General features: G+C 35.9%; 1 protein-coding gene across 1 annotated transcript in view; it reads right to left on the reverse strand.

Moving 5' to 3' along the window:
• The window catches only part of LOC126830046 (proton channel OtopLc), a 39,324-nt gene extending 28,274 nt beyond the window's left edge, over positions 1–11,050 (reverse strand). The window contains exon 1 of the mRNA XM_050560262.2: positions 10,620–11,050. Coding sequence (XP_050416219.2) covers positions 10,620–10,924 — 305 coding nt within the window. The 5' untranslated portion in view covers positions 10,925–11,050. The remainder of the gene's footprint in view (positions 1–10,619) is intronic.
• Positions 11,051–15,829: the final 4,779 nt, after the last annotated feature.

Below are 15,829 nucleotides of genomic sequence, written 5' to 3' on the forward strand. Positions count from 1 at the left end.
AATTTCCTTCATTACACAATCAATATACAAATCTTAACGAAAGTTCAAAACTTGAAACTCGATATTTCGCTTAGAAAAAAATAACCGCATTGAAAATATGAATGTAGCTAGCCTTGCGAAGGGCATAATAATACCAATAGATTAGCACTAGTCACCTGAATTATATATTCTCACTTCTTTTATGTCTCAAACCATGTTGAATATTTCAGTCAAAATACTTTATTCTGAGCGACGTTATGAGTATTTTTAAAGGTAGTCCCGATTTTCATTGCTACCATTGTTACAATAATAAACAATGTCTCGATTATCCAATTTTAAATTCAATTATTAAATGGCGGTCGTGTGTCAATCCATTTAAAATCACCATCATTCGATGACCTAGAGAGTTGATTATGTGATTGTCGTGTGAATTAATGTCTTTAAATTATACATTTCTCACTTCTTTTATGCCGAAGTGCGGCACCTCAATGTAGGCGAGAATACGGTGATTGGATAACGATATGCTAACCGGTGGCAAATGAAATGGGGTTTAACGTCCTATTTTCTATTTTAAGACGGAGGATAAGCACGTGCCTTCACCTGTCATAATAGAAGGCTAGCTTGCAACGTTACCTTTGGTCCATGCAAAGAGAGAGAGAGAGAGAGAGAGAGAATGAGAGAGAGAGAGAGTTTAACGTCCGTTCGACAAAAACTAGGTCATTTCGGGACTAACACATGGTTCACTTTTTATTTCAATAATTCGCTTGCGCATAGGGGTCTTTAGCAGTGGGAGGAAACCCACGAGGTTGAACAGGCGACCCTACTCCTTGTCACGTACAACCGGGGAATCGTAAACACGCCAGTTGACTCAATGACAGACTTTATGATACAGCGCGCACGTGCTAACCATTCAGCCATCCAACCCCTGGTCCATGCAAAAAAACAACAACATAGGGTTGTTTGGGAGATGATCGCAAATCCCTAATCGGAAGTATTTTCAAATGGTAACACTTGTTATACATGCTACGGGATTACCACGATGTAATTTGATGTGCAATTAGACCTCATTACATTTACCGTTTGAAGATATTTTGTTTGCGGAAATTTTCACATAGCCCCAAAATATACCTTTATGCCAGTACCCCGTCAGTTGACAATGGTATTCAACTGTGTATCTCATCAATATATTATTAACCAAAACATATGACAGCCTTGATCACACTCTGAAGAGGTTCATCTTTGTTCGTGATTTATTTCCCACAGCAGTTCGAATAATTTACTACAAATTTGTTTGAAATGTTGGACTATACCCGAATCATGTTTCATTGTATTGTGTGTTAATGAGCGACTTGATACTCGAGTACAACACGTTTACTATTCAGGGCCTACATCATCAAAGTTAAAGCGACAATAAGTCTGTGGAGGTCATCAGTCAGTCTTTGATCATACTAAATGTTAATGCATATTGATTCAACGTTTTAACACGTTAAATTACGGTACTTGCAACAGTTTCGAATAATGCCCAGGAAAACGCCATTTACCATAAACAAGCTAATTATTTCCTTGACAACTAATTTAAGAATTAATGTTTTCAATTGTTGTTGTATTTGATTTTAATAAATGTTTGTAGGTTCCAATGTCTGTTGACAACTAGACGTGATTTGTTTATATAAATTAATAACAATATAGTGTTACATGTACTTTAAAAAAAATTGCAATGGATTTTATTTTTAAAAAAATAAAAAACGATCTCGTCCTGTTCGAAAGCTTTTTCTGGGTAGATCAACTTGGGTTGAATTATACACAATCATGTCACAGCCAAAATGTCTGTTCGTCAAGATGCGGAGGGATAGTGTTCATACTTCCTCAAATATGATAGCCCGGACATTAGCTTGCAAATATGTGTTCCGAAGTCCTCCTAGGGCCTAACCCCGAAATCCCATTTTGACTCCTTACGCTGATAGCCCACACCCTAAAATATACATTTCGAGTCTGATATTACAACGGGATTTTTGTTATATTCGACATGAAATTAGCGCTCGATGGCACACCTCTTTTAAAACGATTTCATATAATTATATATTAACATAAGTACAAAATTAGCGCTCGATGGCACACCTCTTTTAAAACGATTTCATATAATTATATATTAACATAAGTACAAAATATCTCTTTATAATATCATCTACCTGACAGGCGTATTATCAGGTAGTTCACCGGTACAAAGATGAGCATAAAACTTGACCATCAATCTGTCACACCACACGGCCACTCGTCACTGTATAGTTCAGCTGACTGGAGGTAATAGCCCATTAAAATCTGACATGGTTTACAGAAGGTTGTCCGAATGTAAAGTCTATTATTCTTGTAAAGGATGAACAAAAGGACCGTAGATTCATACAGAATATCAATTATACTTGAATAAGAAGATGTTTGTAAGGATATGGTGTTCAGTATTAAGTGTAACAGGTGGCTTATATCGCCACAACAACACATGGTAGGCCATCCTCCCTAACATTCACAGACCAGCATCTTTTATCAACCGATCACAACCGTGTGATGAATCTACTTGGAGAATTTTTAGACATCTTAGCAGGGTTATTGTGTGTGAGGGGTGGGGGTGTTGATGGCGCGGGCGATGAGGGCTGACAAAAAATGGCCCAATACTGTTATAATTTCTATCGGTTTTCCATCGTAATTATTTGATTTGAACGAATTTGAAAGACTTATTGATTTGAACGAATTTGAAAGACTTATCATGCATAATATTGCATTATAGTTTCTGTAAGTTTTTGACAAAAGGCACCCTTCGTGAAATTTAAAAATGTGTGGGAGCATTCCTTTCAGAATACGAATACGAAACATTTAGTAATGGTCTCAAGACTTTTTGCACATGGCGTCATTACTACAACCTCAGCGTTAATAAAACTAGAAATAGAAGATCTTTTCTCTTATTATCTAACTGATAGTGTCAAAATTTGGCCGAAAATAAGCTCTGGGTGATAAATTATTAATGTTTTTTTGGAAGTGCGAGATGCTACCTTTCCTGTATTCAAAGAATATTTTAACACAAGTTTGATACATTGACAGCCTCTTTCGGCGTTTTTATCCTTGCGTGTGGAAGACTTGGACATTTTGTTATCTTCTGTTAATGCTGACATCCAAAATTCCTTTAAAATATTTTCCATTGAAGTGTATGATTGTAATCAACGTATCAACAGCACCACACCCGCCCTTTTTAACTGCCTTTGCTCTATCTGACTCAGAAAGGTGGCAAGATCGTGTAATCGCAATCCAAGCTGTTTAGTTGGACTGTTGGTTGAAGTGAATACATTAAAGACGCCTAGAAATGTGGAATTCGGAAGTAGGGAATCATTACACCCAGTTTATCTCACTACTCCGGCGTATACAGATGGTTTATCTTTATCCATTCCATAACATTAGCATATTAAAGCATTTCTTTAAAGTTTAAGTGGCATTATTCTTACTGTATATAAATACTAGATGTTTTATACATATATGTTTTCATTTGCTTGATAAAGACGAGAGTATCATCGTCGAAACGTTGCATGTTAATAAACCAGTAATTGTTATTCCATAAATAGTGTTCGTGCATATTAAAGCATTTTCTTGGGAAATAAGTTTCCACCAATGAATAAGCCATGTAATAATCTTTAACTTATAAATGGTACCCATAAGAAAGTTATTTTGGTGTTGGGTAGAACAGCAATTGTAGGTGTGCGTATGTTTTAGAATTTTACCAAATTTTTTACTAAACCCCTCCCCACCAATTTGTACTTTGAAAATGTTCTTGTTTAAGAGCCATCTGTTCAAACCTTTGTGAGCTGACACTCGACATCTTAACGTAGAACAGCGTTTCCAATAAATATGCACTCCCCTTATTCTTCTGGACAATAGAAACAGACACGTACCACCATCGTTTGCATCAATCACACGAGGCTTGGATTAAATTTACAATGATGTGATTATTTGTTTTAGATGACCATGATGTATTTTCTCCTCCACGTGGACATCACTGAAACACGTGAATCTGAAAATCCAAACCGAAAATCAAACAGCATACAGTTTTCATCTCCCCAGGGCGTGTACACGTGGGTATTGACTCGGGGTTTGAAACAGGACAACTGAAAAGACCCGAGAAGACAATGGGGTTGAAACCAATCAACCGCCCTCTAGCCCAAGGCAGGAACAATACCATGTTTATTTAATAAATATTTCATTTAAACCTGATCTTTGTTCTTTTATTTTTTATTGAATTGAGACATCACAAAAATGTCCTCGGTGTAATTTGATCACAAATAAAGTTTGAAATCGCCGAACAATTTTAATATCATTATACACTGAATTGAGTAAAATAATTAATGACATAAAAAGAGTTTAACATAAAAAAAAAGAAATTTTCCCACTAACAGATACAAGCTCAATTTGCATAAATTAACTACAGTCATTACAATGGATCTCCTGAAGTTGTTGTAACGGTCTTGAAAAAAACACAACAAAAACATACATTCACAAGTCTGTGTGTTTGCGCTCATGGTTATGATTATAAGAAATTTTAAAATACAATTTACAAAATGAATAATAAACTCGCCCGCCAAAGAAGTGTCGCCCACGTGCACATGTCCATCTCAGTCTCCCCCAATGTGAGTGCCCTGTGTTGAAACAGAAAAGAACCGAAAAGAAATGGAGTTTAACCAGACTTGAGAATCCCGAGGACCTCTCTCGGCCAACACCGGGATCAAGCCCGGAACCTCCTGGTTTGTGACACAGCGCTTCTTCACCAAGTCATCGTGCCACCAAGTCGAATAACCAATAATTGAAATTGAATAATCTTTTTTAAGTGTGTTTATGTCTGTCTATATAAACATATTCCATAGAGTGGACTTTCAGAAAATGATTACATACGTTGCGATTATTCCTATGTTCAAGACATCAAAGGTCATGGCTAAAAATTAAAATAGATATTTCAATTTAAATTTAATTAGAGGAGCTTTAGACTCAATACACCATTCAATAAGGAGTAATAAAATAAAGACACTGCTTCTGTTATGAATAGGTAACGCTAATGAATTTAATTTTGATATTCGCCTTGTCAATAAATACAGATGTAAGTTATTATGAATATGTAAATGTTCACTAATGAGAACAGGTTTTACAATCCGCTGGCCAATAAACAAGAATGTTTGTAGTCGTGTAGTAAAAATAACTCGATCAATGTCAGGTCAATGTTTAATATGTAAATAAAATTAAAGAAGTGTTGTTATGTTGTAAATTGAACACGTGTAGACTTTAAGTGAAGCATGTGGATAAAACAGCTGTTGTCGGTCATCTTAGAAGTGTAAGACCGCTGTGGTAGCAAACATTACACCGCGGGATCATACAAGGCTCTTAATTAACACCGTATCTCTTACTCACATGTGTTAACATAATTTACAAACTTCTCATTCGATGACCCTCGGATAAGACTGAACAAATTGGTGGAGTGAAAAAGTGTGAGAATTTGAAATATGCACTGCTAGTAAACGATTGTATCTAAATGAATGAATGACATGGGGTTTAACGTCCTATTGTTCTGCTCCGACTGGGCTAATGAAGACGGGCATACGCCATACAGTTTGTTATGAGGAAAATTTTGCACAGAAAGCGACGCTACGTCCTAATTTTATATCGAATTTCAACTGCCAAGGGATCTTTTACGTGTACACCAATGTGTAAATGTGTAGACGACTGTTCTTGCCAGGTCCTCCGTCCTGCACTAATGACAAGGGGGAAACCACGCCGGAAAATCCAGATGAACTTCCCCGGCCAACACCGCGGGAGCGAACCCGCGATCTCTTCTCCAAAGGCCCACGCCATACAGAAATTAAATTCCAACTGTCAAGTGTTCATTTACGCGCACACAAACTTCTACACGGGTCTAGGTTTTTCTTCCCATTCCAATGACTAGACGCTGTCCTTGTCGGGCCAGCCGTCCTGCACCAAGTGGAAACCACGCTGGAAAATCCCGGCACTGGGCCTCCTGGTCAATCAGCTAGAGCCTTGCTCACTGAGCCACATGGCATATAAACATACATTTCCAGGACAACAGGAATTAACAAGGGTTAAAGGGTTTGACATATTTTACTAACCCCTTTTTGAAAGTAAAACATGAAGACCCATGTTTCACGATACACAAAGAATTCTCATTATTTTAGAGATAGCAGTGTAACATCAACAGAAATCATCGCATTAGAATTGATCGATTTTATTAATTTGCGGACCAAAATGTTTTTTGTTTATACTTTTGAATTTTGATTGTCGGTATACCTGGCCTGTTGGCACACCTGTTTAAGTGATATCATTTTGAAAATATATTCTTTAAATGTGATAAAACATAAAATGACAACCACTCTGTTTAATTGATTCCTTTAAGTATCTTATACTAGATTTCAAGTTGAGTATATGACTATAGAATCTCCATCACTTGACTTAAAGCTTCCATATCAAGTGTACATATTTAACGGTCTCGCTAACAGTATATATATATATACTGCATGTAAATACACCACCCAAGATAAACATCTAGACAACATCCAAAACGACAGAAGTTCTTCACCAGATGCTAAAATATATCGAGATGACTTCACACATCTAGAACGCTCTTCAACATTCCGTACGCACGCGTGTATTCCCTGTCTGCCCTATAGTATAGGTGTACTAGTTTTGTTCGATGCACGTGAAATCAGAACGAGCATGTTTTGAACATATCGTGGTTGTTGTGTATATATCAGTAAGTAAAATATAGATACAAGGTGTTTGTTTATGATGTAAACAAACCCGAGAACTGGGCAGATTGTTCTATTCTATATTAGGATAGGGGTACGGTGCAGGTTGCGGTGTTCAGCTAATGCACGTTGCATCAAAATAATAGGTGCAGTTTTTAGCTGATGCACATCTTTCTGACGTAGGCGTAAAACTTACAGTTAACATGGGTAATTATTTTTACAGACCATCATCTATAACTAAAGAATTCCGTTTTACTCAAAACAGATCAAATTGGTTGAAGCATATATAATCTACCAGATCGTAACCTCACTATACTTTATGGTTTTGGTTCATATTTTGGTTAGGGTGAAGGCACTTGTATATATCTACGGATCTAAGCATATTTGATTTCGGTCACTAACCATGCTAGTATAATATATTGAACGGAAAACCAAACCCCCAAGCCAATCCCCCCTTTGGTCGATGTTAACATGCAATTATTTATGTTGACGTATTCAGGACGTATTCCACATCGGGTATTTCTCCGACGATTTTTGAAAAAATCCTGACGCTACCGCTAAAATATTGATGGTGAAGAAAATGCTTAGGCGCTTTTGTATACTGATCATTTATGTTATTGTAGGTATATCTTTTTGTTACTTGAATATATTTGTTTCCTGTACGGTGTTTAATTCATTGAAATAAAGCAGGGTGGTATCGAGAGAGTCTAGTGTTTGCAATTGGCAGCAGGTTGAATCCGTCCAGATAGTAGGAGGACGTTTGATCTGTTTGGCTGACAATTTACAACAATATAATAGATACATTAAATGATGATCTGTGGAAATAGTCTATTGAGAACAAAAAGATGTTTGGTATAGGATGAAAGCGATTGGGTGTTTTGTTCAGAGATAAACCAGTCGTCAACGAACTAACATCTTAATCCACAATAAGATAACCGTTCATGATGAACTGTGGAGAAATAGTCTATTGAGAAGAAATAAAATAGATGTTTACGAAGATGAAAGCGATCTGGGGTTTCTTTTTTTTTCAAGAGATAAACCAGTAGTCAACGATCTATCATCTTAATCCATATAACAGTTCATTTAAGTGTAAAACATACCCAATATGTTTTCGCCTATCTACAATGAGATAAAGCACAACGCTCTTCAACATCATTCTAAACACTTCTGAAATACCAGGAACGAAACATTATCCTTTTGTTCTAAAATTCAGGAATCTCTGACATCGTAAAGATGCCTTATTTTCCCCATTTTCACAGACTGTGCCTTTTCAACTGATGGAATACCATAGCGATTAAAGGAAAAAAAATATTAATTTTGAAGATAGTTTGAGCTGGTGATAAATCATCCTGGAGGGTATACCAAAGAGCAAGTTGTACATGAGATATGAGACACAATCATTAACATCGTAAATGAACAAGTTTCAGATTCAATCAAAAACGTTCCGGAAATACCAATCCATGTTTGAAAATGAAAAAAAAAGTAGGGATACAGTAAAAAAAAAATAACTATGTTCTTCCTACAAATTGACTTTTATGACAAGCTGTCAGTTCGGCGTGTTTAGTTCGTCTTTCTTCGCATAGCGAGTTCACAAAGTAAAAATTCAAATGGTTAAAAACAATGGTCACATATTCTTCAAATTGTGGAAAATTGACGTGGTAACGTATCACAGCATGTCATTGATGCTGTCTCTACAACATAACATGACGAGACCAGATGTTAAACTTCTTTTTTTACTAAATAATTCAGTTTTCATTAACTCTGGGTTTTTTGGCGAGAAACAAAACAGATTCCGCTATGCATGAATGACAAGCTAAGGAACCCTGTGAACTTAAAGAGACGGTCGATTTACTTCTTTTTAAATTTCACTTATAGTTTTCTGTGTCATCCTCTTTAAGTGTAATTTAAGGTTAGAGATCAATTAATGATAACAATATTGAAAACGTCAGCTATTATGAAATAAAAAATAGTTTTTAAAAAAAAATGGTATAATGTTTCGAATCAGCGGGACCGGATTAAGCTTGATAACAATAAACCGAGAGAGATAAATCAGGTATCCCAATCAGAACAGAGTGTGTCTTTTATAACCCCCATGTGTAGATCACTAGATCAGTTCATGTATTTTTCTTGATTTGAATTTTTCGTCGAATAAAGTTTTGTCTCAAATCTTTTTCACAGGCCCTGCAAAAAGTTTCGCACCCCCCACCCGTGAAAAAAAATTTTGACCATAAAAAAAAAAAAATACTTTGTCCGTCGACTTTACAGCACCCCTGAGAACACTTCTCGCCCCCCCCCCCCTCGATGCTCTGCGCTAGTTACGGCCCTGCTTTTTCATGTAATAACAAACTCATTCCATTTGTAATTAAATATAGGCACTAATGACGAAGACAAATTACGTTACATCTTCACTCGGGTTTTTTCAATTTTTCATTTGACGAATCTCATTAACTTGTCTTTGTCAGCCAGACGGTTTTGTGACTCATTATATTATCAAACAAGTTAAAAGCAGATCCTGGGGGCACTATGGAAGTTGAAACAGAAGAAACAGTCATAACAACGACTTGTAACTCTTTTCGGATCTATGGGTGGGCAGTACTAAACAAAACAGCCATCCCGAACATTAATGTCAGTTAAAGTGCAAAACACTATTTAAATATCTCATTAATGTTCGTACAATTAAATTCGTTTTCAATTCGTTTCTTTCGTTTTTTATTCAATATTATATATTTCCCCAGCTCAATTTTCTTTAACCCTCGTGCACAACGCAGTCCACCCATGTCAGCCGTCTAAACGAAAGCCTTTCTGAATCTAGCGTTTGTTAACGCGAGATCGTATGCGCTGTTAAAAATCATAACCATAAAGACGAAGCGAAAAACAATTAAATCATGACATTTTGAAAACACTTCATATTATTTACAAACATAAAACATGAGAGACACGTGTATAAAATGTTAAAGAAGGTTATTATTATGGTTTCAGACAGCACTACTAGTAAAACAAGTCCTAAAACAGATAGATTGAATACTATGAAATGACTAGTGACTAGACTGGAACAGGTTTATTATCATTTTAGTCATGGGAGTATTCGTGTACAAAACATTCTCTTCTAAATATAACAAATGTATGCACATTTTATATAAGCTTACGTTTGTTCACGTAAATTGTAAGTTATAACCCAGGCCCCGTGTTCACTTGGCGTGCACGTAAAATGGCCCTTGGCAGTTGGAATTCAGTTGTTGTCCGGGAAAAATTTCCCTCATAGACCACTGCAAGGCGTATGCCCATTTTCATTAACCCGGTAGGCGCAGAAAAGCATGACGTAAAAGCCCATTTCATTTCATTAAGTTGTAAAAATATTTAACGTACCGGTACCTAATTAGTTTAGTAAATTACCAAAAAAAACCCACAATAAAACAGAACATTTTAGTAGCTTAATGCATTATATTATTTTCAAAGTTTGTCTGTGAACTTATGTTTATGTTAAAAGTGCAGAATGTTTTGTTTGTTGATTTGAGTTTTTGCACGGTGAAATGCTGAAATTGTTTTCAGTTATGTAATTTTCAAAGAAAGGTTTGTCTTCCATATTTGAAACTTAATGTTAAATGCAAAATGTGCAGAACTTTTTCGTTTTATGATTTCTAAGGATTCTTGTCTCTGTATGGTAAACTGAATTCAACCGAGGATAAAAACGTGTTTACAAAAGTGTCCCACATCCATTCACGCTTAATATTTGGTTACGTTACGTATTGTGTAAAACAAGAAAAGAGGCATGCTTGTTATAAAAGTTTTATCTAATCTAAAGATCTACACTCTATAGTAGCTACATGTCTATATACTCATGCTCTGCCTACTTACATCTGCGTGTCATCCGACTCTGAGTTACTACTTGTATCATACATATTCTCATTTTTATCCAAAAACACATCACTTTCACTAGTAGTATCCGAAGATTCCGTATCCATAGTAACGACCGACCCAGCGGCCATAGTAACACAACCCTCGGGTTTCGACTGTCCTGGGTTATACGGACTCCTTGGTGAATTTTCCACTAAATCGTAATTTGCTGGTTCGAGATTCGGGTTGACAGACGCTTGTGCATATGAGGTGTATTCCACTGGCGTGTCGTCACTGTCCCTATCTGAAGACTTGCTTATATCCATCTCGATAAAGAGTTTTCCCACGCAATTATTTCGCACTCATGTTTACCGACTGGCTGCTCCAAAATTTGAGGGACAAACAAAGGGAATAAACCCACTACCCCCGACCGTTACACAGCGCGTGTATTCGTCACGTGACTTCAGATAGCAACACACGCGCAGCATCAGGTTATTAATAAAAAGAGAATTTGTAGTGAAGTTATGTAGCAAAGGGTTATCATTTGTAAGCGTGTCTAAAAAAATATGTAAAAAGAATTATGAAGGCAGGCAGATAAGAAAAGGTGATAAATAATAAACCCTGAAAAAAAAGATACAATTTGTAATACTCTACCTGGAACTGAAACAAAAAAAGAACGTATTCTTTCAGCTTTTGTTTTTATTTTATGAAGAAATCTTATAAATGATGATAAAGATTCTAAAATGCTATTAAATTCGAGAATTTCAGGCGCAACTGAATTTAATTTGCAACTGTTATCTTAAAATAGTAATAAATGTATTCTTCTTAATTTTTATTCATACTATGCTTCTCGTTTTAATTCTACAGGAAAAGTTTCACAATTTAGATATAAATGTTGAAAGATGCTAAAGTGATTGATAACTTAATTTAAGAAGCTGTTTCAATCTGCTAGAAGATTTATTTCGGTACACGATACGATATACGTATGGCGAAGTTTATCTCTTTGATAAGAAAAGCCTTAAAATTTGAAATAGATTTCCTATGTAGTACGCTGTGTAAATATTGATATTAAAATATACTATACATGTATACATATAGTATGGCGTTTATCACCTTTCCAAGTATATCCAAACATTACAAGTCCTCAATCAAAGTGTCTAGAGCATGAATGAATGAATGAATGAATGAATGGGGTTTAACGTCCTACTTTTCTGCACCAACAGGGCTAATGAAGACGGACATATATGCACAGTGTTCTGTGAGAGAAATTTTGTCAGGACGACAACTGAATTATAACTGTCAAGAGTTCGTTACGTACACACCAACGTGTACATGTGACCTCGATTTTTTGGTCCGATACGAACCGCTAGACTTTTTCCTTGCCAGACCCTTCCTTCACCACTGACAAGGGGAAACTTTCTCGACCAACACATGGATCGAACTCTGGATCTCCTGTTTAGTGAGCCACAAACGAACACAGGGATCTAGGCCTCTGTGTAGTTACCAGTACGACGCGATGTAGTTTGACAGGGCAGTGGTATCAGTGCGACGCGATGTAGTTTGCCAGGGTAGGGGTATCGGTGTGACGCGATGTAGTTTGCCAGGGCAGTGGTATCAGTGCGACGCAATGTAGTTTGCCAGGGCAGTGGTATTAGTGCGACGCGATGTAGTTTGCCAGGGCAGTGGTGTCACATTTCGGTATAGATCCAACTATATATGTATAACTGTATAAATGTATGTTACAAAAGCTACACCTGTTTAACTAGACAATATCTCTGGGGGCAGTTGTAAAATCTAATCAAACAGAATTTGTTATGTCTGTTTTGTTTATTAAGAGGTGAGCGGAAATGGATTCTTGACTTAAATTTTACCATCCTAGATTTAGAAAGAATTGTGGATAGATTTATGATCTGTTCCATTTCATTTCGTTATAAACAGGTCTCCGTACATTTACTATGGATTTTCCCGATGTTTTGATACTACAATGGAAGAGCGAGATTTTAGAAAACCATGTATATAGCACTTCGGGATAAAAAAAAGAAGAAATAATTACTTAAAGTTAAAGATACATTATGGGAGATTCGATAAGAGTTGGCAGTTCTCACTATAATAGCTAAAAACTAGATAATGTAAAGGCAATTTGCTGAAAATTTCATTCAAATTGATCCACTATGAACCGAGAACTAAGCGATTGAAATTTCCGCCTAGCCTCGATCATCATTACTAAAGTCAGTACGATAAACAGCATAGTCTCGGTTATCCATTTAATCGTTAAATCGTGAAGGAAAGTTATGCAGTAAATCGGCTCATAATCCACTAAAGATCGCAGGCTAGCGATGCCTTCTAGGGTTGATTATGGTCTGAATAAGTTAATTAATGTCTAAATAATTTCGATAACATTTCAGGCCTAAAGAAAGACCTGCAATAGACAGATTTAACTCTTGCATAATGTATCTTTAATTATACGTTCAAATATTGATATTGAACAATGTGAGTCCTCTATTAATCTACAGTTACCACAATTCGTCTCAACAAGGCTTTTGAAAGTAAATATGATAACAAAAAGTTCAAAAGAGGTCACAAAACATAATTATTAAAGTTTACATAAGAAAATTACATAGAAAGTTAAGTATTCTTTTGAAAATTGAGTTTTTACGAAATCAAATTCATTTTTAAAGTGTTTTATGTAACTTCTCGAGTGGTAGAAAAACGCCTAATGACATGTTTTAGCACTTGATCGTGATTAGAGGTCGGTGGATGAATAAAGGGGTATATTATTATGTAAAGAAACTCTATATTCGTGCAATAATAACATCAAAGCATTTAAAACGACTAGTGTGATTTCTTCAGAACATAAATCTTACACTTAAAGAAACTGGTCCTCTTTGATTTAGATTATAATAAAGTAACGAATTGTGCTTGAAATGGAATGTGGAGTTTGACGTTCTACTTTTCGGTACCAACCGGACGAATGAAGAAGGGAATACACCAGGTCATACGCCATTCAGTGTGATATGATGATGTAAATTCTGCCCGGGCAGCAGCGTTTGCGCAACTCTTAATCGGATTCCAAATGCCAAGGACACCCTTTACGAACCAGTGCCCCGTTTCTCGAAATCTTAACTAAAGATAAAATCAAAAATTTTGTAGATACTTCAATTTTGATTGGCTAAGCACTAAAATCAATCTAATATTATCCAATTAAATTACTAAAATTTGGATTTTATCTTAGGTAAAGTTTCGTGAAACAGGCCCCCGGACCTCATGTTTTTTTGTTTCGTCTCATACAAACTGCAGAATAGTAGGACGTTAAACCCTATTTCCGAGATACAACAAATCCTGAAAACGATCTATTCCGAATTGGCAGGAATAGGGGATGGTAAAGTATTTCATTAAACAAAATTGTTACTTCCCAAATGACTTGCTGCGAAATTTTAAAGTATACATTTAAACGCTAAGTAGCAAGTTCACACAAGGGTATAGAAGCGTAATGCACAGATTACCATTACCTTTGACGTATAATTAGACGAAAATCAAAATTTTGTCACGTATGTTACGCTATACGTATATTCGTTATTTTCTCTAAGCGAGCCTGTCCAACCTCGTAGGTTTTCTCCGGGTCCTCCGATTTCCTCCCACTGCTAAAGACCCCTACGCGCAAGCGAATTATTGAAATAAAATTGAACCATGTGTTAGTCCCGAAATGACCTAGTTTGTGTCGAGTGGACGTTAAACCCATTTCTCTCTCTCTCTAAGCGAGCCACGGTTCTTCAGTGGGTAACTAGGAGGTCCGGGATTCGATCACGGTGTTGGCCAAGAGAGTTTCTCGGAATGTTAGAGCGGACAAAATGTCCTCCAGAGCCCGACTTCATTAGTCCATCCGGAGCTGAACAGTGGGACGTTAAACCCCATTTAATTTCATTTTCATTTCAACTTTTCGGCTATTCTAAGTAGAAGAAAGGAAAAGATCACAACCGAGTTATCTCAAATCTCTCAATTTTACATCCTATCACCTTTTACCCTTCCGACTTTAACAAAAACTTCTTTATTAGCTAATGGCATGGTTAGTTTCAGACAGCAAACAAATTACATGGCTAGCATCCTAATAAATTCTATAGTTTTTATCACGTTCGAGTCGAGTTCAGGGCTATTAAATCCAACAAATAGCTCATAACCCATAGAAATACCATAATACCCCGGCTAAACTTCACTCAAGTTTGTAAACTGATCCGATAATACTACACCAAACATCATTATAGTTTTATCGACCAATAAACGCGGTAATGAAGGGCTTCAAATGATTTTAATTTTGTCAGCTATGAAAAAGACATGAAACGTGATTTACGGTAAGATAACTCCTATCGGATTGCAAGCTCGTCATCGTGTGGACATTGCTGTTCCTTGCGTTAGATGTGCAATGCATGGTCTCTTAAAAAAAAAAAAAAAAAAAAAAAAAAAACCGACAAAGGAGAAGTTACAACACTATGCTGAATAATTTAATACTATCTGTCGATCAAAAACCTTAACCCAATTAAGTCCCACGGAGCTAAAAATAATTCCATAAAGCCGCAATACACTATTCTAAAAGGCATATTTCCGAATACACGATAAAAAGCATATTATGTGCAAGTCACAGTCATCTAAACTTCACATTATTTTCTGTTAAATTCACGCCGAACATCTTCTGTTCTACCCATGAACATCGAGCACAATATGGTATCTTAGTTGTGTGAATTTAATTGTCAAAATTACTACATAAAGAGCACTTTTCGCTTCATAGTTCTGTAGAAAAGTAGGACGTTAAACCCCATTTTATTTCTTAGTTTTGTTAAAATTTAAATAAAGAAAACGAGTATTGTTGTTCTGGCGAATTGAGACTTTAATATCAAATTCCAATTAATTTGGACGAGTTAGACAGAAAAGGAAAATTGCACGTATGAATAATTTGTACTTTATTTTGATTTGAAATAACATGAAACTTCTGACGTCACTAATAAGTAATTCTTTATAGGCTCTGGCAATATTCCTTGTATTTAAATGACATTGGATGATTCTATAATTATACCTAGATATGTTTACTATGTAAAATCCACATAAAAACGCTAAAAACACATATTTATAATAAAACATTCTAAATAACTTACCCTGACATGTCAAAAATATTTATCATCTGAAGAAAATTGACGTTTTTAAATTATGACATCACAATAGGGTCTAAATTATGACGTTTT

This window comes from Patella vulgata, chromosome 8 (assembly GCF_932274485.2).
Source record: "Patella vulgata chromosome 8, xgPatVulg1.2, whole genome shotgun sequence".
Taxonomy (NCBI): Eukaryota; Metazoa; Mollusca; class Gastropoda; family Patellidae; genus Patella; species Patella vulgata.